The sequence below is a fragment of the Trichoderma asperellum genome, chromosome 3 (assembly GCF_020647865.1).
Source record: "Trichoderma asperellum chromosome 3, complete sequence".
Lineage (NCBI taxonomy): Eukaryota > Fungi > Ascomycota > Sordariomycetes > Hypocreales > Hypocreaceae > Trichoderma > Trichoderma asperellum.
The window spans coordinates 2,395,257-2,419,633 of NC_089417.1; the positions used below are offsets into that span (position 1 = coordinate 2,395,257).

The 24,377-nt window shown below is 52.3% G+C and overlaps 8 protein-coding genes across 8 annotated transcripts; 3 read left to right on the plus strand and 5 right to left on the minus strand.

The window, feature by feature from the left end:
- Positions 1–138: 138 nt before the first annotated feature.
- On the minus strand, positions 139–2,569 carry TrAFT101_005362 (uncharacterized protein; the record flags this gene model as incomplete). Its single annotated transcript, XM_024900962.2, has 4 exons — positions 139–1,174; positions 1,246–1,904; positions 1,973–2,069; positions 2,160–2,569. 4 exons carry the CDS (start codon positions 2,567–2,569, stop codon positions 583–585), a joined length of 1,758 nt encoding a protein of 585 aa, XP_024757442.2. The 3' UTR covers positions 139–582.
- A 30-nt stretch (positions 2,570–2,599) lies between these two features.
- Positions 2,600–3,992, minus strand: TrAFT101_005363 (uncharacterized protein; the record flags this gene model as incomplete). The annotated part of the gene is made up of 2 exons (XM_066127457.1): positions 2,600–2,831; positions 3,805–3,992. 2 exons carry the CDS (start codon positions 3,990–3,992, stop codon positions 2,600–2,602), a joined length of 420 nt encoding a protein of 139 aa, XP_065983568.1.
- A 2,469-nt stretch (positions 3,993–6,461) lies between these two features.
- TrAFT101_005364 (uncharacterized protein) lies at positions 6,462–6,878 on the plus strand (the record flags this gene model as incomplete). The annotated part of the gene is made up of 1 exon (XM_066127458.1): positions 6,462–6,878. The coding sequence occupies one exon, from the start codon at positions 6,462–6,464 to the stop codon at positions 6,876–6,878; it is 417 nt and encodes a 138-aa protein (XP_065983569.1).
- Positions 6,879–7,656: 778 nt separating this feature from the next.
- TrAFT101_005365 (uncharacterized protein) lies at positions 7,657–11,115 on the minus strand. The gene is made up of 4 exons (XM_024908715.2): positions 10,890–11,115; positions 10,765–10,820; positions 10,392–10,684; positions 7,657–10,315 (listed from the first exon to the last, which is right to left on the minus strand). The coding sequence occupies exons 1-4, from the start codon at positions 10,925–10,927 to the stop codon at positions 7,718–7,720; spliced, it is 2,985 nt and encodes a 994-aa protein (XP_024757439.1). The 5' UTR covers positions 10,928–11,115; the 3' UTR covers positions 7,657–7,717.
- A 172-nt stretch (positions 11,116–11,287) lies between these two features.
- On the plus strand, positions 11,288–12,790 carry TrAFT101_005366 (uncharacterized protein). Its single transcript, XM_024908714.2, has one exon. The coding sequence runs from the start codon at positions 11,354–11,356 to the stop codon at positions 12,647–12,649; it is 1,296 nt and encodes a 431-aa protein (XP_024757438.2). The 5' UTR covers positions 11,288–11,353; the 3' UTR covers positions 12,650–12,790.
- On the minus strand, positions 12,693–17,384 carry MYO1 (class II myosin). Its single transcript, XM_024906967.2, has 3 exons — positions 16,978–17,384; positions 13,531–16,873; positions 12,693–13,460 (listed from the first exon to the last, which is right to left on the minus strand). The coding sequence occupies exons 1-3, from the start codon at positions 16,978–16,980 to the stop codon at positions 13,135–13,137; spliced, it is 3,672 nt and encodes a 1,223-aa protein (XP_024757437.1). The 5' UTR covers positions 16,981–17,384; the 3' UTR covers positions 12,693–13,134.
- Positions 17,385–19,053: 1,669 nt separating this feature from the next.
- TrAFT101_005368 (uncharacterized protein) lies at positions 19,054–19,643 on the plus strand (the record flags this gene model as incomplete). Its single annotated transcript, XM_024903682.2, has 3 exons — positions 19,054–19,189; positions 19,322–19,377; positions 19,476–19,643. 3 exons carry the CDS (start codon positions 19,054–19,056, stop codon positions 19,641–19,643), a joined length of 360 nt encoding a protein of 119 aa, XP_024757436.1.
- Positions 19,644–20,841: 1,198 nt separating this feature from the next.
- On the minus strand, positions 20,842–21,126 carry TrAFT101_005369 (uncharacterized protein; the record flags this gene model as incomplete). Its single annotated transcript, XM_024904334.1, has 2 exons — positions 20,842–20,945; positions 21,003–21,126. The coding sequence occupies 2 exons, from the start codon at positions 21,124–21,126 to the stop codon at positions 20,842–20,844; spliced, it is 228 nt and encodes a 75-aa protein (XP_024757435.1).
- Between the last annotated feature and the right edge of the window lie 3,251 nt (positions 21,127–24,377).

Here is a 24,377-nt window from a genome sequence, read left to right on the forward strand (position 1 = left end):
AAACACACAAGCCGCATGAACAGCTGGCCCAATCGCTGCTGATTTGGGGCATGTGTCTCCAGATTTCAATATGCACAGCGCAGTGATAGTCACGCACAAGATATCGCAATGGCGTATATGTACGTAAACACAGCAGATCGCCTTTTTTAACTTCCGCGGATACTCGAAGCCTCCCCATTACAACTAACAATATGGCAATGCTTTTTCAACAAATGGTACAATACTTTTTTCTGGTTAGCTATAGCCAATCCTAGATCTTTCGCTACATAATGTCATGATGTGAAATTTTAATCATTGACTCATCAGTGGGTGTATGGTTGTATACATGAGTGCGCACGCTTGTTTTTTAAACAATCCCCCCTCATTGTTAATCCCCTCCGCTCTTAGCTCGAGGCAGCTTCAAGGTTGAAAATAAATAGAAAGAAAGAAATAAAGCAAATAAGTGAGACAGATAACGGTGGGATAGTGAGACTAGCTCTAGCGCGTAGGGTCACGTTGAGGTAGCCACTGCGCCGTATGTGTGTGTATGGCGAAGCAATGGCATGACGCGCATAAGCTGCGGCCATCCCCCCGTATTTATGACTACCTGAAAGTCGTCCGAAACGGACCATCAATCTTGATGTCCTTGATTCCTTCCGGCATCATCCGCAGCCATTCGTTCCAGCTGTCAATGTCGATGTTGTCGTCGTTTAGTTTGATAGCCAAGTGTAGTTGTGGGCTGTTTTCATAAGAAAAGCTGCTCCGTAGAGGGCTGCTCTGTTGAACGGGCGAGAGAAATATCGAAGGCAGCCTCGAATTTCCGGACATCATGGTGTGCAGTGGGGCGGGAAAGCTCATTATGATTTCTCTCTCAGGTGTCCGATCCCGGGCCAGCTTAGGGTAAAGGGCCAGAAGAATTGAGTGCAGTTCGACTACAGAAAGCGGCGTCTGGCGCGCTGCGCGCGTACGTAGCTGGTCAGCGAGAGCCCTAGTAAAGGCGCACCGATCCAGAGCGGTGAGATGGTCTTCTGATAGGGACGCCGCGATGATTTCTAATACGCCTTGCTGCCTTACGATTCTAGATGGAGGGAAATACGCGGCATCCATAATGATTAGGGTGTCCGCGCACGCCTCCTCGAGAATCTGCTGCATGCCGCTCCAACGAATAGTCGAGGCTCTCTCAGGATCTTTCGAGCTACAAGTTGAAGAAGGTAATGTTAGCGCCAATGCATACAAATGTCAATTTTTCAATTTGCCAAGGCGTACCTTGCCAAAACCATGTCGCGATTTCCATCAAGATAAGTGTGGCCTATGTAGTAGACAATCTTCAAAACATCACGCTGATCGCGCTCCTCAGCAAAGTCGTTGAGTTTTCGCGACAGCCATCTCCAGGAGCTTTTACAGCTCTCTGAAGAGGAAGGGATAACCTGGATTTGAAACGTATAATGATAGTACTTGTCAAAGACGTCAGCGAGTTCTCTGACCGCATTCTGGACCAATAGCGCATCATCATCATCTTGCCAGAATAATAAAAGAGCCTGGACCGAGTTGTACCGGCCACGAGTAGTGGCAGAGAGCATGCGCGCAGCGTTATTTTGCATGTCGTTTTTGAGACTCTCAATGCCCGGCAAGGATAGTGACTTTTCTAGTCTAGGGCCAGTGGGTAGAGGGGTGCGGATACGGGCCTCACTCAGGGGGGGTCGGCCAGGCTGATGATGGTGGTTAGGCGCAGAGCCAGCATCAACGTCCATCTCTTGAGGATCGTGAGTGAAGACGGGCTGAGCCGTGCTGAGGCTCGTTGCGGGGCTGAGAGGCCGGCCGGCGGGAAGCGAGGGGGCAATATCCTGAACGGCCGGGCTGTGAGGCCTGTGGTGAAACTTGCTAACGACGTCTTCCCAAGTCATGTTATGGTGGCTTGGGTGGCACTGCAAAGAGAGAAGCATAGGGTCAGCCTCAGCCGCACATGATGCTGGTCATCAGGGCCATGACTTACGGCAACTCTCCTGCGGCGACAGTCGACGCAGGCTCCTAGCTTTCTGATGAGGGCGGCCCGCTCTCTAGACTGTTGAGATAGGGGGCCGGTACGTCTCCTGCTGGTTCGACGGCTGTTAGAGACGTCGGAGCCATCCTTGAGGGAGAAAATGGACTGGTGCGGGTTAGGGGAGGTGTCGGCACTGTACGATGTGTTGTTGGTCTCAGTAGAGGCCAGGGTAGCCGTGGTGGCCTGCGTTGAGACTGACGAGCCCGTGTCCTGTCTCAGCGGCGGCGAGGAGATGGAGACGTAGTGCGCCATGGACGGCGTGGATGGCGGAGGCAGATGCCGCGAGTGCAGGTCGTCTGGCCGCGGCGTGTGAGCTGGCGTCGGGGCCGAGGCGGGCGCCGTGGGAGACAGCGAGAGGCCCGCCACGGCCGGGGCCGACGCCGGGGCCGGTGGCGGCGGAGAGGCCAGGCGCTGCAGCTGGCTGTGCGCGTGAGGCTGTTCCTGCGCTGCGTAGTCGTGGATGTGAACGCCGGCCTGGGCTCCAAGCTGGGCCGCGACCTGGGCCGAGGCTGGTGGAGGAGCGTCAATCAGGCTGTGGACGGAGTTCATGGCTGGAGGACGGCGGACCGGTGCGGATGATCAAATTCCCATAATTGGCGGGGGGCGGGGCCCGGGCAAGACGCGCGATGCAAGGTGAAGCGAGGTGAAGAAAGGTGAGAGGGCGAGATTAGATGGCGAAGTCTGAGCCAGCTTTGGAGACGAGGCGGGGGGATACGGGCCACCTCCGGCCGCGCAAACTATGGCAGTGATTTGCACCTGCGACGAGCTTGGCGAGGGATGATCGATCCGACTGCAGGTGTTCTGGCGCGAGCTGAAGGGCAGGTTGCGGGCGATTAGTCTCGCAAAATAAACAAGACCAGCAGAGCGGCAGAAAGGGCAGAGAATGACCATGTACAATATCCACCGCCGAAGCTACCTACTAATAGATAGGCATGCGCTGGGCGAATGATGATGTGATGCGAACGGAGAGATGATGGGGCAAAAAGGGGGAGGCGATAGACATAGGATTGAAAAAAAAAGGCTAACAATACCGGATGAGCAACTATACTTGGTCGGTACGGGCGACTCGCAAGGTCGATGCCGTTGTTTCTTCTTCTCTCGTGGCTTTGGTTGGTCGTCTCGATGCGTGTACTTTGTATGTGCCTTTCCCTCTCTCTGCGCAGTGTGTCCGAGTGTGGCTGCGAGGCGCGTTAAAGGCCAGTTTAACCCCGCCAAAGAAAAAAATTCAAGAAAAAAAAATCGGCAGAAAAGGGTCAGGAGGGAGAAAAGAGGCGCAACAAGAACGCGGGGTCCTGTCGTGGGCTGGGCTGCATAAGATACTGGCCAACAGCGGCGAGAAGAGAAGGCCGGAGATCAGAAACGGCTGCAGCCCCAGCGGCCCAAAAGGCGGCCTGGGCTCAGCGCAAAGACAGTCAATTTGCGTCGCGAGAGGCGCCAGAGCAGGTTGGACGGCGATGCGACGCCAAGGCCGGCCGCAAATCGAATGTGAAGCTGGACAGGGCCGAGGTTGGATGGAAAGAGCTTCGGTCTGGGATGGTATGAGACGAGCTCTGGGAGCACCCCCAAGGTGGACAAGGGCGTGGGCTGGTGAGCGCGGTGGTGGTATTGGGTACCTACAGGCTGCAGAACGCACTCCACGCTGGGCGTGCATTCCGCCCGCCACAGGAGGCCCGCCGCACAGTACCGAGTACCTCCAGGCCCTGGCGCGTGGAGCGTGGAGCACAAGCACAAGCCTTTTGTCTTGTGTGTCGTGGCGGAGGCTAAGAATATCGACAATGGCCTACCGGAAGCATTTAACCATGTCCCTGCCAGGCCCTGGGCCTAGCACCCGAGAATCCAGTGAGCGGCGGGTTTGCTCGGGATCTAGCTCGGAGGACCAAGCCCGTTTGAGGGCAAGGTCAAGGCTCAGGCCATGGACGCGGCAGCCCACCACACCATCAGGCGAGCCAAGTTGAACGTCGTCAGAAGGCATCACGGCGCACGGGCGGGGATCGCAAGCAAGACAGTAGCACTGATCCCAGGCCGTAACACGAAATGCTGGTAGCATGTGCTGCAGCAGCCGGCGGAAATGCTCAGCAGCCAGGGCGGATGAGCGGAACACGGAAATTTGCAGCGGCATCACGATTCGGTTTTCTGTTATAGGCTCGCTTACTCGATGCGTTGCTCCGTCTTAAACCTAGGTAGGGCTAATGCCGAAGCCAGAGCGGCTAGAGAGCCATGAGGCTTTTTAACTAGTAGTGCTGCTAGTAGCACGACACAAACAACGTCACCAAAGAGGAAGTTCGTAATCATGGCGATGCGTCTTGGGGCCGAGCGTTGAGACTCAACCGGTGGGCAACAGGGCTACGAATCACATCAGGCCGGCGACAGAGCAGAGACAAAGGACACAGGAGGATGGAGGTGAGGTAGCCGAAAGGGGGAAAGAAGAATCGCCGTTGAGCGAAATGAAGGGTGAAGAAAAGGAAGGGCGAGAAACGATAGCCACAATACATGCAAAGAGAAGAATCCCAGAAGAGGGGAACAGGTAAAAGGGCCCTGCAGATCAGGAGCCAGCGTCAGTAGCTGCATCAGATCACACCGAAGAGAAAATTTTTTGTCGATGGATCGGCTGGCACCAGCGCTTGGACGCAAGCGAGAATCTGGGGGAAGGAGGGGATGGCAAGCGCCCGGCTGGTACCTGCTGGGTACCAGGGACGGCAGCAGAAACACTTGCAAGTAGTAGACGCGGGTGGCACGCCGCACAGGCCAGCGCAGGCCAGCGCAAATCTTCCGCCCCGATCACGTTGTCGTGGGTAGCAGCAGCGCCAAGGCAGGTACGTGCGAGTACTGCACGCGCTACAAGATACACGTACGGGGTACTTACTCGTACGAGTGTAGCTTGCCATTTGCAATTGCCATGATAGTGTGACGGAGTAGCCTGTTTGGGCGCAGAGAAGAACAAGTGCCATGGATCTCTATCAGATTCCTGATACTACTACTACTACTACAGGGGGCCTGCCGTTCCATTGCGGGTTCGTCGTTGCAGTCTAGGGCACCTGCGATGCCGGAAGAAGATGAAAGTAAAATTATGACATTATCTTTACTCTACTATACTTACCTTGTAGTAGTATACTATCCTCAGCTTTAGTACTATCTGCAGGTACCTACTTGCTGCAGCCGTATCATATATCCTGACCGTCATCAATTACAAACAAACAAACCCCCCTTATCCACCTCCCGGGGGCCTATGAAATAGAGGGTTGAAACAGAGACAACAAGGTCTGTTGATAAGAAGCTGCCAGCCGACAAACAGGGGCTTCTTCGACTGCGCCGACGACTGCGGACACAAAAGGCCGCTTCGTCCTTGTGCTGAGCCCTGCTCGCAGCAGACATCCTGCCGGAGTGCCACAACAAGGAACAAAGATGCCATGCAATCTATTTCTAGCGGACAGACGGGCATTAGGCGTGGCCTAGCTGCATGCAATAAGGGGCCCGCCACCGAAAAAGAAAGGCAAAGAAACGATGGGACACCGAAAATGAAAAGGGCGGAAAAGGAAGAAGCAAAAAGGCCCAATCTTGCCGGGATACCACGGCCGAAAATGGCCAAGCAAATCACACAACGCACTAATTCTGCGCGTGAAGCGCCCTCTATCAATATGCCCATGCATTCATTGTCTCATAGCTAATGCCCAGCTGATCTAGTTGCGACCTTATCAAGGAGGACCAAGTCCCGCTGGCAATGGGCCTCTGGCTCCGGCAAGATGCTCGGTTGAAACTCTGTGCTAATGTACCTACATATGCGGCTATGGGGCCGGCGAATAGGCCCAGCCCTTGATCATGCCAGGCTGGCACACAAAAGAGAGACAGAGTCAAACCCAGGAACTCTTGGTCACCTCCTCTTCACCTACGGCGACTGTCCCCTGCAAAGCGTGGCGTGTGCCGTGTTGCTGCGAAAATGCTCTCGCCTTCTCCACACTCGCCTGGAGCATTATATCGCTTCGAATCCATCGCAATATCGGTTCCTCCTCAGCTCTCTTTTCCCTTGGATATATGCAGCTCCGGGGTCTTTAGGCTGTGCGCCAGTTTCGGTCGGGCTCATGATTCTCCACCGGGTGAGTTCTAGCGAGCAACGTTGCTGGAGCAAATTGAGCCGCCAATAGTCTCTGTTCTCCAAACTCCATGTGAAACAGGCGCGTTTTGTTTCGACCGGCTCAGTATCATTGCATTACCGGACTACTGTAAGCTTCGGACGCATGTACCTAGGTACGAGTATAACGTCTTGAGAGGCGCTATTTATCAGGTCTCAGCTACAGCACCACACCAGGTTCGATGACTGTGGCGCTGCTGCTACATCTCCGCCCCTACGGACCTCCTATTCAGCTTCGCCTCTACCTCTACTCAACGCAATGTGTGCATGCACACTGACGTTGCTGCATCCACTCCGGCGTCTTGGGTGCTAATGATGCCAAGATATCGTCAACAACGCACTCTCCCGGTCAATGCTACGCCCGAGACTCGACCGGCGGCCCGGCTCGCTCCCAAGGGTGCTGTCAGTTCGAAAGCTGGCGCCACTATTCCATCCCCCCTTTTCCGTGATCCAATACGCCTCAGCGCCAGCCCTCCAACATGGCTTCTCATCGAGCCAATCCGCTTACAGACCGAACGCCCTGCGAGACTCCCACCGCATCCTCACGTACCACCTCTTACAGTAGATGTCGATGATGCATATGCATGTGCTACCAATGGCGGTAATAATAGTTCAAACGAGTACTACATGTCTTACGCCAGCACAGCAGATGCATATGATGCAGAATGGAATTTGCGGCGCAACAACAACATCAATCTTTCTCTGCTTCTCGACATGCCAACCCGTGCGTAGAAACATGAGTGTGGTGTCGATTTGATGACCAAAACAAGCTGAAACGCCGATGGTGTGGCTGCTATACCGAACTATGCGACATCTCACCGTCGTCACCTACTTCCGCGGCAACTCAGCTGCAACTGGTTTATCACGACACTTTGCGAGCACCACTTGTATCTGTCTCGATACTCCACATGTTGCTTCCTACTGCTACCTCGGGCCACATTCGCTGTTGGATAGGTAGATGGTACGAGGTGATCACCGCCAGCCTCCTACAATTCTCCTCTGCCGGGAAAAATCATGATAACAAAACATCCCACCACATCCCACTCAACAAGCGCCCACCCTGCCGAAGCCCATTTCCTAAAACGCTTTCCTGCATGAAGGGCGGCAAAGGCTCTCTTGTCTTCCATCTGCTGTCCAACCGCATCTGCATGCACGTGGATCTAACACCGAAAAAAAAAGAGCCCGCAATCATGCCTGGCATATGTACGAGGCATGTACTAGCAACGTTTTCTCTCTCCTCTCCTCATGCAGCTCATATATCATACAGCAGAAGGGTCCTCTTTTTGACCCAAATCAATAATAGCGCACTTCCTCTGAAGTGTAGCCCAACTGGATTCATGACCCATTGCACAGTCATTATCCACGCTGGGTATTACTTATCCATGTCACAAAACGCGCGCTGCCGCGTTAGATGTGTGTGACAGATGCATGCCAACCCAATCTAACTCTGCTTTTTCAAGCCGATACTCGCATCTAGAAATATCAAATACGTAAAATTTGTAAAATTTGTAATCCTAAGTTTTTTTTCCCCTTAATTTTTATCTCATTACTATTTTCCTTGGCTAGCTTTTTTATCCCCCACCCTGCTTCTGCTGAGTCCATTTGTCGTTCTGGAATCCTCCGTTGTCGACCTTGTGGAAGCCAATCTCATCCCTCTGATCGTCAATCAGGCGCCCCCATTCTAGCAATAGCCGGAACAAGTAAATCTCCATGTCCTTCTCCCGCAGTGCCTTTTCCGCCCATCGCTGGCCCTGCTGGACGATCCACTCTGCGTCCGCCGTGCGGCCCGGCATCAGCGCCTCCCTGTCATTCACCTTGGGCCGGCCCTCGGTGCCTGAGAAGTAGGTAAAGGTTGTGTGCAAGCCCTGGTACCTTGGGTCGATGGGCACAAAGTGCAGCCACGGCATCAGCCGCTCCGTGAACCATGTGCGGAAGATGGTCGACACGAACGGTAGGCTGTTTGAGCGCAAAGTGCGGAGCATCTGCTGCGGAGGGCCGTCATCCTCGTCCGTCAAGAGGACGTAGCGGTATTCCAGCAGCTCGGCGGCGTCGTCGCGGATGCCGTAGGCCATCTCGACGAGCTTGCAGCCGCTGTGCCCCGAGCACGCCGTGGAGTTGGTCACTCCCAAGCTGGAGGGCATCACGGCGTTGGCCTCTGCGGCCGAGACCTTTTCATAGCCGAACCTGTCGGGGGCCTCTGTCGTTGGGAGGACCATGATGACGTTGTCACGCGGGTACGGCGCACTGACTAGATGCAGCAGGCGATATTTGTGACTTCCGCGTAGAGCCTGACTATTGATCGCGTGTTCCCCCAGAACCCCTCTCCAGCCCAGACTATCGTATCTTCGTGTAAATTGCCACTTGATATCCGGCTCCTCCAGCCTCGTCCTGGGAAGCGGTATGACAATATCGCTGAACTCGTCCGTCTTGGCCGCGCCGAACAAGGGCGCGAGCTGACGGAGCGGCGGCCGGTGAGGGTCCGTGAGCGTGAATCCATGTAGCAGCCGCAGGTCTGGTTGTGAGCACGTATCCAACGACTTCTGCCAATTGGTTAGGAGCTGGCCAAAGGAGTGGTCCTTTGCACACGACCAACAAAACTCCATGAAGTTCCAGTGAGGTCTAGTCCTGCTCTTTGACAGGGGATGGCATGCTGCGACTTGCATCTGACGGAATTCCCCAGCGGATACCGTGCTTTGAGGAATAGGATCAATATTGCTGTTGATGCTGCTACCACCATTGCTGGGCTCGGGTATCGGTTCCTTCTCGTGCTCTACTGACACAGTCTCACTACTATTGCTATTAATCGCCTCATCTAGTGAACGCCGAGATAGTAAATCAGCTACCGAGCTGAGCTCAGCCGCCCGACTCTTCGAATTTGCCTCTTCCCACGGTGGTAACACCCGAGGGCCTGGGGATAGATTGATAGGCAGAACCATATCAGGGAGGTGTGCGGAAAACTTTGCAATCATCTGAACCAGCTCGTCTAGATCCTTGTTGTCGCCTTCGTCTCCTGTGTTTGCTCGAGTTACCTTGCCATCCTTCACCGTGATGGTTGCAACGTCCGGCATCGCCGCCATCTCTTCCGCTCTTTTACGGAGTACAGCAGGAAGGACGTTCCAGAATGGGGCAACATCTCGATCGATCTGCTCAAAGCCATCAATCATAACCGAGTCATCTTCAGCATATTTGTACCACGCGTCAAAGTTAGGTGGCGGTAATCTCCTCTTGTGCCGCTCCTGGTAGATAGTGACGGCCGTCGCGAGCGTCGTACTGACGCTAACTAGTGCTTTCCAGCGGTCGTGTTCAACGTGAGCTGTGTAGACGAGTTCGTTGACAGGATGAATTCCATTGCCAAAGGTTTGTGGCTTTTTTACAAAAATGAATATTGTTGTTGCCAAGAGTAGAGCCAAGAGCAAGACCGCAAATATAATCCGCCGAATAAATAAGACGGAGCGGAGATCATGGAGATACAAGAAAATAATGGCGCCGGCAACAATCATCCATAGTGGCCCCAGCGCAGCGAGTCGTGAAAGATGTAGCCAATCTCCGTAACGGAAAATCTTGTCACAGCAGCTCCAGATGCCTATTAAGAAGGTCAAGGTGCTGACAGGTGTAATCGTAGACGTCTCGCATATCCAAAACATGGTGGACGCAAGGAGAGCAGTAAAAGCAAAGCTATCGATCACGGCATCGAACCCATACAGAGAGCCAAAGGAGACGTTTACTCTATGAGTGCCCCTAAAGATTGCGTTGACACACCATAAAATTCCCACCGAGGCAGCTGATAAAAGGAGCACCGAGCTCAGGATTCGTATCCGGAGCTTGATGCTTCTCGCCCATGCTAACAGTCGCCAGAGCAAGATGACAATGGTAGCGTCAAGGACAAGGCCGAGGAGTTGCAGCGACACGGTGTTGAACCGGCTGTCAATAAGATGGAAGCAAAAATAAGTCGATCGTCGAATCTGTGATATTGAGAAGAAGGTGCCCAGCGAGAAAACGAGGGCACTGATGACGGTGTTGAACATGACCACCCGAGGCCCGCTGAACCAGTCGTAGATATCATCGAATATGCTACGCCAGGGGTCATCATCATCCTCAGAGACTGGGAATCCCCATCGCCGACGCGTGGAGAAGATCTCATAGCCAATCAGCAAGATGCAAAGAAATGACTATCATGACGCCAAAAAGCTCTGTCAGTACGTTTCATCTCATTCTTCTTTTTTCCCTTAAATGACATCATCTCACCTCAAGTCCAGGAGTAGCACATTGTTGCTGCTTGTTTACTAGATGAAACGCTTCGAGCCGAAGCACAATAGCGAAGATCAATACTGGAAGGGACCATCTCCTGGGGCGGTTGGGAAGATGGGCGCTGGATCCCTTGAGCAGAGCATCGTCAGAAGCGATGCCGAGCACAGACTCGTCTTTGCCAGAGACGAAGCGTCCGTCTGCGCCGGGGATGTATTTGACCGCAGCGCTAAGAGCATAACAGATGAGGCCTGATAGAAGCAGGACCAGCAATGACGAAAGCCGAGGTCGCTCTGTAGGCTGAGGTTAGCCGTTTTCGTGGTCCATCTCAGATTTGGCGCTTCATAACTAGGGATAGGATGGGAACACGTGCCGGTCAAGGAATGGCGCTCCAATGAATGGGAGATGTACACAAAAGACAAAACGCTGCTGTAAATGCAAATCAGCAACTTGGCCTCAAATTAAAGAAGCAAAAACGCAGGCAATAGGAGCATATACCACAGAGCAGAGACGTGGACGGGTGGGAACCAACCCATGGCTCAATTGTGGCTCAGCCTGAGCGGCTGGTACCGTCCTGTCGCGTGTTTGTGCCCCAAGCTGTTCAATGGACAATTCACAAAGCAATCATTCTTTTCGGCTCATTGGACTCATGGCGTTTAGTTCCAGGATGAGAGGTTACGCCAGCACCTTCAAGCCAGTCTCTGTATCGGATTTCGATAAGACGTTTACTGATCGTTGATCATCACTGCTTCAGGGGGAACGACGAAGGTAAGTACCGTAGACATGTACGTGGCGCTTACATAAGACCATAGCCTGTCCGCGCTTGCTCGCTGTAGTAGTGCCAAGTTAGGTAAGTACCTCGTATCAAGATAAGCAGCGCCAAGGTGACCTCAATTACACGAGCAGCAGGCCTGCTTCTCTCTCAACCACCAAACAATGTATCCCACGTCCAGCACATCACCATGGCCGGAATCAGCGATACGCCCTTCATCCAGAGCCTCGCCGTGCCCGCCGTCTGCCTGCTCATCGCCTTCCTGAGCTACTTCTCGCAGGTGCTCTTCAACCACTCGACCCTCGACCCAGGCCCGCTGTCCCGCACCGAGAGCACGACATTCAACATCCTGCTGCTGTGCCTGTGGGTTTCGTACTTCCGCGCCGTGACGGTCGACCCGGGCCGCTACGTCTTCGCCGACCAGGTCATCGAGGCAGAAGGCCGGTGGTGCAAAAAGTGTCAGGCGCCGAAGCCCCCCCGGGCGCACCACTGCCGCCACTGCCAGCGATGCATCCCCAAGATGGACCACCACTGTCCCTGGACCAAGAACTGCGTCTCCATGACCACATTCCCGCACTTCCTGCGCTTCCTCGTCTACGCAAACGTGTCGCTGTGGACGCTGAGCTACTTCTTCTGGCAGCGCCTCTACGCCCTGTGGGAAACTCGTCACATGCCCGCCCACCTGGGCCCGACGCTGGCCGCGCTCGTGTCGCTCGCCATGTCGGGCCTCGTCTGCGCCATCACGTCTCTCGCGCTCGGCATCATGCTCATAACTACGGTGCAAGGCTGGGTGCTCAACCGCACGACCATAGAAGGGTGGGAGGTCGACCGCCACGAGGCTAATATCGGCCGTGGTAGCCGGGACTGGTGGGACATGACGGGCCCGGACGGCGAGCCTATCCGCTTCGAAAAGGTGGAATTCCCATACGACATTGGCTTCTTTGCCAACATGGCCCAAGCAATGGGCACGTCCAACTTTCTGCTGTGGTTCTTCCCCTTGGCCGGCAACCCCAAGATCAGCAAGACTGGAACCGGCACTGGATTCACGTGGGAAGAAAACGGATTCAACCGCAAGGAAGGCATGTGGCCTCCTCTGGATCCTGAGAAGCTCCGCCGTGCCGGAAGGGAATGGGGCATCTCACGGCGAAACTACGAGGCCGAGCTCGAGGACGAGGGGTTGACCCCGCAAGAGCAACTCGAGGCTTTCAAGAGGCGCCAGGAAGAGGATATGAGGAGGCGAAAGAGAAGGCAGGATGTGCTCCTAGCAGAGCTAGAAGAGGTGGATGGGTTTGGTTCAGACAGAGACGACTATGATGACGATGAGACGAATTGTAATAATGCTATGCGCAACTGGGCGAACTCTGATGGCGAATATCTACGAGACTACGGCGTTGACGAGGATGCGGAAGAGCAGGACGAAGATGTCCCCCTTGTCGAGCTGCTGCGGCGCAGACATGTTGGAACTACATCGTACAGCGATTCATAATTAAAGCAGAGGAAATCAAAGGACAGCAAGTAAAACTGTAAATCAGCGCATAAACATAAAAGCATTATATCATATAAAATAGACTGTATTTTTTTTTTCTAAAAACAAAGAATCTCGAAATATATAAAAATAGCATTTCAGGCCCTGGATCACAAGGTCCCGTGTATTTCTCCTTTAACCCTCCCATCTCCTTCTACCAAAACGTGAAGAAAGAAAAAGAAAAAAGAAACTTCTCCCAGACATACACACACGCTTCCCAGGGGTCTATACTCGAGACTCGTGCGACAGTGGTTGCCCAAGTTACTCGCACACATTGTGTATGCAACAAAATCCGCCAAATTTTTTCCAGTCATAGAGGCGTAATATTTGTATCAGAAAGCAAAGAAGGATGAATATAGCAAAAGAGTTAAACTGAACTGTAGAAAAATAATGCTTTCGTGACAAAGAAAGATCGTGAAGCATGTCTAAAATTGCGGCGCAGCATCTCACCAGTCGTCAGTCTCGTCATCTCTCTTTTGGTTCAGAGCATTCTTGCGCGCCAAGAGAGCATCTGCCAAACTGCCTCCCAGGCTAGGGGTCGGCGTGCTCCGGCCGCTATCGCCACCGGTGCCGTTCAAGCTCATGCCAGAATCTCTCTGGGCCAAATCAGCAGGCTTGCGACCGCCCGCAGCTGGTCGTTTTGTCGGCGGCACAGGCTTGGCCTTGGCCGACGGTGGTGCTGGCGGTAGTCGAGGGGCAGCGGGAGCTTGCTCTTCTACATATGCCGCTGGCACCCAGGCTTGTCCCTGAGCATTCTTGGCCAGCCACCAGCCTGCAAATAATGTGTTAGTTGATGGAAAATTCCCAGCGAGAAACTCATACGACTTAGCAGTGATACGTACCATTGTTCTCCTTTTGGATAATCTCAAGTAGCTCTCCTGCCTTGATGGAAAGCTCATTTTCTTTTGTGCCGGCGAAATCATATAACACCTTGGCCATGATCTTGGGCTTAGCAGCAGGAGGGGCGGGAGGTGGTGGCGGAGCAACGCGACCTACGGCGACTTGCTTCACCGGCTTGTTGGTGTTTCCTACGATAGGAATAGTCTGATGCGTCGACGAGCTCAATGTGCTTGTACTTGCCGAAGGTGTTGCTGATGATGATGCTGATGATACTGCGCTGCCAAGGCCAAGAGCAGCAGGTGGCGGAGGAACAGCTCTGGCTCCTGTGCCCGTCGGTCTTGGCTGGGTATTGCGGTTGCCAGTCAACCTTGATGGTCTTCCTCCTGGGCCGCCCGGCTTGATGAGCTTGCCCCTGGTAATGGGGCGTGCTGCCACAGGCTTGCCTTTGGGCGTTGGTTTCGAGACGGAGTTTGGAGGCTGTCCCGGAGTAGTGTGGATTGTACTGCTCTTGTAGAAATCAGCCCGCTGCTGCGAATCCTTCAGGACCTTGATCTGCTGCATCTTGTTTGGCTTTTTAGCATATTCAATCGTTTCGCCGATCTTGAGGTTGAAACCTCCTGGCATGACACGCTGCATCTGGGTAAACAATTCCGTCTTGAATATGCAGTTCATGAGCGGATCAGGCTCTTGCGGGGATCCGATTCCCAGCGAGAACCAGTCATCCTGGGCTGTAGAGACTCCGAGGAACTTGATGGATCCAAGGGGCAAGGCCTTCTCTACCTGGATCTGCGGCTGGCCCTGGATGAGTAGCTGGGCAATGATGTAAAATTTGGAGTTTGTCACGATAATGATACGAGGACTCGGTTTACTGGATCGGCCAAACTTGGATTCGAGAATCTCAGCACGGCATGAGAACACAACACGCTCGTTGGAGCCAATGTTGGCTGCTTGCCGCAGAGGAGCCCCAGGTCCATTCATGGCGCTGATTCCGAGGTAATCACCAAGGTATCTTCGAGAGCCGAGAAGACTCATTCGTCGTCTCTCCTTTCGTCCTCCAAGAACCTTGTGGCCCTGGTCGCGGAGCTGCAGATATTCCGCACCAGTGCGCTTCTTTCGCCAGAAACGCTGTATTCTCGTTGCGGATTCGGCTCTGTACGCGAGATAGGCTCGCCACATACGTTGAATACGAGTTGCCATGTTGTGCCAGTATCGATCTCTCATATGCTCCAGCGCAAACAAAGTCTCCGGAGACTTGATAAAGGCTTTTGTAACACCCATCTGCCACTCTTCCTTGGGAATACTTGTGTCCTTGAGAATCTGCTTCACAGCATCTTCGTATGATCCCTGCCACGTGTATTCACCAGCGTATGAGGTAGCAGGCGATAGTAGGAAAAAGCGATCGACAAATTTATCAAAGTCCTGTCGATAAGCAAATCCAGCTCTTCGAATGCGAACGTTCTCCTGCAGACCAAGATACTTGATCTGATGCAGAACGTTGGGTCCGTTATACTCAGAAGGCGACTTGTTCTCGTTGGGCTTAATGGTTCGGATGTATGAGGGTTGGCACTTCATGAGCGTATCTACCAAAAGGTTGGCTGACGCTCGAATCGTGTCTCCTGCGGTGGGAGGCTGCTTTCGGTTATCTTGATCGACCTGGTGAGGGAATAATGTGTGGATGAATGCGTTTCCACTGCCCTGCAGCAGATTCAGTAAGCCCTTCAACAGCTGATCCTTGTTCTTGTCTGTGATGCCGTCGACGGTGTAACCGACATCACCAGCGTAATGCTTGATGATGAAGCTGCCTTGGCGGGGAATCAAGTGAGCATGCGACATGCCGTTGATACTCTGCATAAAGGTTCGGTCGCAAGCAGCGGGGTCTGCGTGGGCCGTCTTGGTTGCATCTTTCATGGCAGAAAAGATTCCAGGCGGGCGAATCTGCTCGATGAGGTCGCACACAACCTTGTTGTCGAAATATTTGATTGGCGTCCACTGAATCTTCTCTCGTGCGTACTCTTCCTGTTCGGCTTTCAAAGTGAGCTGGATGAAGATCTGCTGGAGCTTTTCATTGACATAGTTGATGCACAGCTGCTCAAAACTGTTGTTCTCAAAAATCTCAAAGCCATAGATGTCAAGAATTCCGATGGTATTAGATGTCTGCTGTCTGGACTTGAGAGAGACATTGACGCGATCTCTGATCCAGTCGAATAGTTTGCTATAGATAGCCTTGGCCAATGCATCTCGGGTAGCCATTGCCTGGGCCGGATTTGCGGGTGACTCAATGACCTCTCCGTTGCGGGGCGTCAGAATTCGAATGGTGATGCCTTTGACGACTTCCTCGGGTGTGCATTGCAGCAGATATGCCACAAAGTCTACCACAGATTTGTCAACTACCTCAGCGTATCCGCCCTGGTCTTCCTGGAACCGAATGTTACCGATCCATAAAATGGCGGCCAGCATGCGGAAGATCTCATCTTGTTCTGCTTGGCTCAGACCAATGATCTTCATGGCGTTGAGCGTATCCTGGAACTCTGCAACATCGTCTATGCCGTCAACGTCGAAACATTTGGAGCGGCTTGTGTAGAGGTAGGTCTCGGGCTTCTGAATGCCAAACTGTTCTCGGTACTGGGCAGGGGCTGCTTTTGTAAATTGGTAGAAAATGTGAAAGTTACGCTCATTCGTAATCTGACCAACGACTCTAGTGGCTTCAAGGAGATAGTTTGTGATGTCGGCTCCGCACGGCTCGCCTTGAGCGTTGAAATGCAGCTGGAGGTACTTTCCAAATCGCGAGGAGTTGTTGTTTCGCAGCGTCTTGGCGTTTCCGAAAGATTCAAGCAGAGGATTGGTTGCCAGCACCATTTCTTTGATCTTCTTGATGTCGCCCGACTGCTCGCCAGAAACACTGGCGATGTACTGCATGATGCGCTTGGCAGCCTCGGTCTTGCCGGCTCCTGATTCGCCCGAGATGATGACACACTGGTTGTCGTTGTACGCCTTCATGTTATAGTAGGCGGATTCGGCGATGGCGAAGACGTGCGGCGGCATCTCCAGACGGTTCTTCCCCCTGTAGCTATCCAGCACCTGGTCGGTGTAGATACCCAGGTCCCGAAAGGGATTGACAGAGACCAACACATGGCCAATGTATGTATAGATCTCGGCGCCTTCGAAACGTTTCTTGAGGTTGTCGTTGATGGCCTCGTTGGATACTTTGCTGAGGAGAGTCAAATCTGACACACCGATCTCCTTTTTCTTAGTCACCTCGTAGGTAGCCTTCCTGGGCTTTTCGCTGGCGCCGCCCGCTGCCTGAGCGCCCCGAGCGGCCTTGTCCTTAGGACGCCGTGAAATACCCTATGAAAATGGCAGAAAGCGCTCGTTAGAATGATGCTGAATCCTTTTCTTCGCGGTGGGGGGTGAAGAGAGGTTGGGAGACGACAGGAGTCGAGCGGTCTTACCATGGCTGGAGATGGAGGGACGGTACAGGAAGGAAAGAAGGGGGGCAGAGAAATGAAAGAGAAAAAGAGAACGTCGAAGAAAGGGTTTATTCGAGCATCAGACACCTAAATAATGGAATTGCTTGTGCCAAACGGCGTGACGAGGAACCGGATTTCTGAGCGAGGGGAATGGTTGGGTCTGGTCTGGTTTGGTTTGGTTTGAGCCAAAGGGCTATGAATGTGGCTTGTCGAGTATTCGCGGCCGAATGATGCGGTGCCTGACGAGTGACGTTTAGTGCCGCTGGCCGACCTTTTTCCGTGCGTGGGCGATGATTCCTGATGGCACAGCCACTGGCTGACAACAAGTTACGTACCCGCCCGGGCTTGATTCAGGGATGGTTTGTGTAAGTAGCATCTACGACGCTTCAATCTCGCCTACGTGCGCTTTAATTTATATACAGCGAGAAAAAATGGCTCTGTTCCCTGATTCCTGATTGTTTTCTTCGTTCTTTTAATCCGGAGAGCCCATGCAGCTCTACTCCGGCATCTCCGTAGCCTCGCATCATAGCGCATTCGCATTTTTTTTTTCTCTCAGTTGGTTAGGTAGAGAGAGGCAGCAGTGCATACAGTGGCAGATTACCTATACGCCCGCCGATAGTTCTCCTACTTTCCATGTACCCTACCGAACTCCGACACTGTCTACGGGCTCTTATTTAGCCAGCAACCCGGACTTTTGGGTCCTGAGAGATAAAAAAAGGAAAAAATTGGATATGCCAACGCCGGCAGTGTTTTGCTGGCTCCAGAGAGCCGCGTCAATGCTCCCTCAGCAGTGGAGACGCTCCCATTCCCGAGTTTGCTGCCAAGTGCACCAAGGCGTCTGATTTGCTGCCATCAGATCTTGCATGCGACGATACGCGGGCCAAGTCTGCGGAAGAATACGACTGCAGCAACAAATACGCAGACTCGTATAAACACCCTCCGTGGAATGAGTCGGGAATTGTGTTGCCTAATCTCTATTCTGACCATCAGCTAGGCCGGGCGTCTATTAATACCGATATTCTCCGATGCCTTGTTGACACTGTATTGCCTGGCACCAAATCTTTTAGAGTCGAGGGGAGAGTGGCCTAACGTCAGCCCATACAAATGAGCCGCATCCCTCCATCCATCCAGCAACATTAAAAGCCATGTCTTGTTCCTGGCCAGCTCTCCAAAAAGCCACATGCGTGGCCACTGGCAGCGGCGCCAGCCTTCCTGAGACACCCTGCTGGATCCCTCGCCTAAAAAGTGTCTCGTAGCTGAAACCAAACATCAGCGCATCAAGATTAAGCGCCCCTTAATTGGGATGCATGAAGTCATGCTCTTCTGGTCCCTGAAAGCGGGCGCGTCAACGTCTGGTTTAGCGGCTCTTGTTGCTATTGCTCGAGCGTTTTAGCTGACTTGCTCACTCGCTTGTAGTTTATGTTGCGGCGACGTGCGATGCAACCTGTTTCGGGCTTTTGTCGTCTCAAGTTTCTGTCCTTGCGCCCGAGTCAAGGCCCCTCAAACCGCGTCTGTGAGGCATCGATACCCAGTGTGCGCCCCCATCACCACCGCTCCGTAGTAATTTGCATCCCTGCTCTTTGGCTTCAACAGCTGGGCAATTGAACGTTGCGGGGTAGAGAAAATAGCGCTCCCGTGCCCAATATCCACCATCACCAGGTCACTTCTCATTAGCACATGTGTGGCCTGAGGGAGCCGCCACATCAGGGAATCAAAGATATATAGCAGCGTTGCAGCCCCCTCTTTTTTTTCTTCTCTTTTTTTTTTTCTGTCAGTAGCATAAAATCTACAACTACCTCTGTTTCTACTTCTCTTCTCTCACTCAATCAACACCCCAATAACGCTACAGTTGATTAAGCTTCCAGCGAAAGACCAGAAACCCCACCCCCACATATTAGAGGAAGCTCTAGAACACCTGACGTCATTCGCTACTTTCTGAGGAGAGCTTCGTTGGGCACTTCAAGGCACTGATCCGAGCAGTCTCGCCACTTTTCACACTTACACCTTTACATACCACAAAAATAACATAATACACCGTTTCGACACGACACAATCACCATGGCGGACACCACAGAGAACCAGACCCCCGCTGTCGATGAGACCCCCATCTCTTCTGTCCAGACCAATGCTGCCCGCAAGAACTCGCTTTCCACCTACCTCAAGAACCGACCCGAACGCTCCGAGTTGGTAGAGAGTATGTCTCACGATACCCAACCATCCATCTGCCCACACATTGCGGAAATGCTCGCACTTGGTGCTCGATGATTGGATGCCGTGAAATACGGCATTGCATCTGTTAGGAACTTAATACTAACTCGTTTAATAGAGAACATCCTCCCAGATTCTACAGCTGCTCCAGGTCTCCTTGCCAGCCAAAAAGAGGTAAGGATTCGCTCACTTCCTGTTTGAGCCTGTTGCTAGTCTCAGTATCACGTCGGAAAGACAGGAATTGAAGTGCTAACGATGCCCGCAATCAACAGCTCCAGAAGCACATGCTCGGGGACAAGCTCAACGACAAGATCTCACACCGTCCCACTCCCGACGCCCTCCTCAAGGAAGGCGTCCTACACGAAGATCCCCGCTCTCCCGAAGAAAAGTACGAGGAGGCCATTGATCTGGAGTACGCCAAGCGCGAGGGCGGTGCGTAAATTGTCTAGGACTTTGAAATAGCGACCAAGTGCTGGATACAATGCGACTCAATTTGGTACAGACACATCAAGCCACCATTTATGGGAGGGGCTCACTGAGAAAATGCTTCGTTTGAGAACTTGGAATTCTAATTGTTTTTGAGCTTGGAATTCTGCTTTTTTTTCTTCCTAGGAGCTCATGTGATATCCCAAACAAGAGGGTTTTCATAAGCAAAAGACAGGGCTACCTAACATGAAGATGAGATGTCGTGATATGTCTCTACAGCGCGTATCTCAATCTCGTCTCTTTAACACAGAAACCTAAAAATAAGGTCTAAAAATGACAAGTCGAGTCTATAAAAAAACATGTTTTTTATATATTTATTTCAATTCCTACATAATAATACCTACTTGCCCATTCCTCGGTCCGAGGAATCCTCTATTCAGAGATGCTACCCCGCGCGCACGGCGGCGGTCGGCAGTGGTAGTATTGGGAGTGCCAAAAATAGAACTACCCATTAGAAAAAAAAAAGGCAGGGAGGGAAAAAAAAAACGGGTTGCCTCCTTATCGACGATCTTGGTTGGGTTCCTGCAGTAGTTGACTACCCTGTTCGTCTTGTTTGTTTTGAGACCAGCCCATGGCACCATGTTTTATCATCTGAGGCGGGAGAAACAAAAAAAAAAAAAAGGTCTAAAGTTTATTTATGAAAAGGAGGGTTTCAGAATACGAAAAATGCACGTTTCGTTTCGTTTCACCATCTTTAGAAAGAAAAAATGGGAAAGAAGCCAAAAAAAAAAACAGGAGAAAGAAGACACAATAGAAATTTTGCATTCGTATCGAACAATGCTGTAGAACGCCACCCATCCTTCGCTTAGCCCTTAAACTCCAAATGATAAGTCATATCTATTCCCGTTTCCGCGCCCATGTCCTCTTGGCGCCATTCCTTCAGAGTTATCCCAGCAAGAAAGTATAAAAATAAAATTTCCCCAATAAGAGTCCAAAACGCCGTGTAGTTGTATGAATGGATTTGTAGAAGAGCCCATGACAGGTGGGGAAGGCCCCGGAAAGCCGGGAGGCGATTGTAAAATGTGTGATAAAAATCGTGCCATCGTATCCGGTGTGCTGTGCCCAAGAAGATGAACAGGCCCCAGTAGTAAGTAAGGAGAGATAGTTGATGCTTCTATGAGCAAAGACTACCCATGCCGTAAAGATGCTTCACTAGGATCTATAGGAAGGAGAGGGCGAGCTGGGGTCGTAGTGGCGTTTGTTGTGCTGGACAATGATGGTGCGGCCAGATTGAGTCACTCGTGTAGTGTGGTTTGCTGCAGGCTTTGTCAGTACATTGTATCTGGCAGAAGAAGTCGAGGCAGTTAGCATACCAGCATCGTATTCGCGGTAAGTAGTACTAGGGCGAGGGCTGGAGTCTGTTGAACGGCGAGATGAGCTGGAAGAGCGGCTAGAAGTGCTCTGGTGGACGTAAACGCTGCTGCTGGGGCTAGACATTGTTGCGGGTGTGTGTTGCTTGTTGGCTTGTTTGGTATAGCCGGTAAATTGTTGGTTGATGATCGGTTGGGAGTTGCACTCGTGGTAACTCTTATAATACCGACGATCAAGTGGTAACGATGTAACAGTGAAGACAGTTGCAGTAGCAATAGCAGGAATAGTGTAGTAGTAGTTGGTAAGTAATGTTTGTCTGTATATTATCTACACTGAAGGTGTTGATGAGGAAAAGAAGAGAAGTGTGTCCTGAGGATGGGACATGATATTTTATAGTTTTGATCATTGCGCCGCCGTGCTCGACTTATGCCAAGTAGACCGGCAGGCTTCATTCACTTGAGACAGCGCAAGCACAGCACAGGCAGCAACACTTTCAACCTTACTAGGTCTGACGGTCCATAGTCCGTGAGTGAGTCAGTCACAACAGTCCACCCCGGGGAGTTGACTTTGGGGAGGTGATCTGCCGCCGCCGCCCCAAAAAGGAAAACGGGGGCAGGGGCCGCCAATCTCGCCGGACAAGCAAAGCATAGTCAGAACCCAAAGACTATTGCGAAAAGAGACAGAAAGCGTGCTAGAGCAGACAGCCCGGAGGTGGCGAAAAAAAAAAACACCAACATGTAACTGAGGCAGTAACTTTAGTTTGGCCGGCCTCATGATGCCACAGCAGGGATGTGGTTGTTCCTTAGGCAGGGCGAGGGGCGTGGCACTGGAACGTGAGCGCTGGGGGGGGGGGGCTTCGACGGTTCTAGGCATGGCCACAGCAGTGAAGCAGCGACTACAAACCCGCGGCCGCGGTAGTGACGATGGATTGGCAGAACGGGAGCGGCATTTGGTGTGCAAAGCCGGGCCACGGCTGGTCTAGATTCACGGTGAGCGTTTTGAGACGGATTAGCAGGCGGGCTTGCAACGGTACGTACATGCGCTGGGATGGGCACAGCCGCCCGCCTCGGCCTGGACGCAGAAGTAGGACTGGCTACAGGATATGTGCCATGCCATGTTCACCACCACCAGCCACCCAGCAGCAGCGATAAGGCATTGACACCTGCCAGGCAAACATCGGATGCAGTCACGGACAGACAGATTCCAGCTAGCCCCCGTTAGCAGCCTAGGGACTCAGGCCTGCTGGCGGCGTCTGTTGGACAGCCAGAACCAGGCCGGAGAACCTTGAATCTCGGACCAGCAAGCCCCGAGTGAGCCACCGGGACTAGCGCCTCGTCCATACGCGTAGGCTCTGCTAGGCAGTCAGGCAGACATCAGCGTATCGTTTCATCGTGGGCGAGTGACTCGTAGCTGCAGAGAAAGGGGACGAAGAAAAGTCGAAAAAGGGCCGCCCAGCGTTGAGTTGAGTTGGCAACGGTGGAATTGGGGGATGTTTGTCACCCCTCATTCTGACTTGCTTCTAACCCCTCCCTCTTGCTCCCGCACGGCGTGTGGCTGGTTCTGCGGCTCCACCAGTGAATGCGCGTCTAATTGCCCTGCGTGCGCATGTGGTGTTCCAGGAGCTTTGCAGCCATGGGCCGTCACGTTCGTGTGCAACGAGCCAATGTATGGTGGACGATAACAAATGGTGCTTGCTATCATATTAGTCCCAAGAAACCTCGGCGGCCAATCGATGGTTTTATACTGGGGGCTGCATACACCGGTGATGTCCATTCACTGCTTCTTATGAGTGCTGTTGACGGGTATAACACTGCTGTTTACGAGTTGGTGCTGTTCACTCATGATGCTCTAAATCAAGTGAAAGAATACATGTTGGGTATGCACATTGAAAGAATACAAGCTGATTGGGGGTCAGCCCGTGCTCCATACCAGGTACCTCTAGTAGAACAATTGCAGGAAATCATCAAGCGACGTGATAGGTGTGGCTAGTAGCCTTACCCTGTTCTACTTCTTTGTTTCCTTAGGACTCGGCATAACCGTTGCGCCCCATCGCAGCGAATAAACAAAAAAAGGCATGACGATGGCCAAAAAGCCCCCGTAAGCCTTCTTCGAGATACTACCAAAATCAAAGGGGCATTCACATGGAGAGAGCCGGAGGTAGCCATGAATGACCAGCCTGAGCAAGCTAAGCGAACCCGGTAAACTCCACGATGCAGCCTCGCAATCCGGGGACTCTTGCCGGCATAGCCCTCGTCCGGCTTCGCTCGCGATACGTCAAAACTCGCAAAGGAACAAGGGGGGCGGAGGGGGCGTATTGACCACACCCCTCTTCTTCAACTTTCGAATTTTGTGCTTCATGCCCAACTACACCATCTTCTAGATGTCTCTTTTTACCCATTCGGGACCCTTTACACATGTAAGTGGTGGGAGCACGTGCAGGTAGGAAACGAAGCTAGTGAGGACCCTGTGAATGGCCACGGCGAAGCGGAATATCAACGAAATGCCATCAGGACCCCAAAAAAAAACAAACATGGATAGTAAAATGGTAGTAGTATACTCCGTACGAAAGAGCTGAAAAGGCGAGAAAGGGGCGACCTATCCCAAATGTCATGTGGTGCCGTGGTAATAAGCCTGGCTAGTAGCCTTGCGTCTTTGTTTGTGCTCTCTCCCCAATCAGCCATTTTGGGCCTCCTACGTCATCATACTTGACAGGTACGAAAAGGGTCCTGCACTTTTTTCTTTTCTTTTCTTTCTACCCTTAAAACCCATTTTTTTTTTACGAAATTCCACCCCGAATTACGTAGTTGCTGAGCTCTAGAACATCTCGAGTCTTGGCCGCGTAAGATTGCCGGCGATTCAAATTGATTCGCCTATGCAAAGGCCATGCAGAGAGCCTCTTCCCGTGTGCCTCATGGTCCAGAACAAAAGAAAAAAAAAATCGAGGGGACCACTCAACGAATTGTTCATCGTCCATTGCATCCCACATGACCCCATGAAACATGGGGCCGAACAAAGGGCATGACGTAGATACAATATGCTTGTTTTCGATTTTCACCAATCTTCATGCGTTTTCTGCATGCAGTCTTACAATTTGTACTGTATTGCTCGTGTAAACACAGAATCCCACCAATTACCACCTCGGCGTATTTTCCCATCTTCTTTGTTCACCGTTCTAGGCTCCCAACCATGGTCACGCGAGGACAGGAAGAGGTGCTGGAATCGCCCCTTAATGACGACAGCTTCAAAAACACCAAAAGCGAGCCCGATACCCTTGGCACAAAGGATGGAAGAACGAGAATGAACAGTTTCATCATAATCGGGCCATGGGATCAAAGCCCATTGTGTCGTAGCGCCGCCGCATCTGAGAGATACGGGCC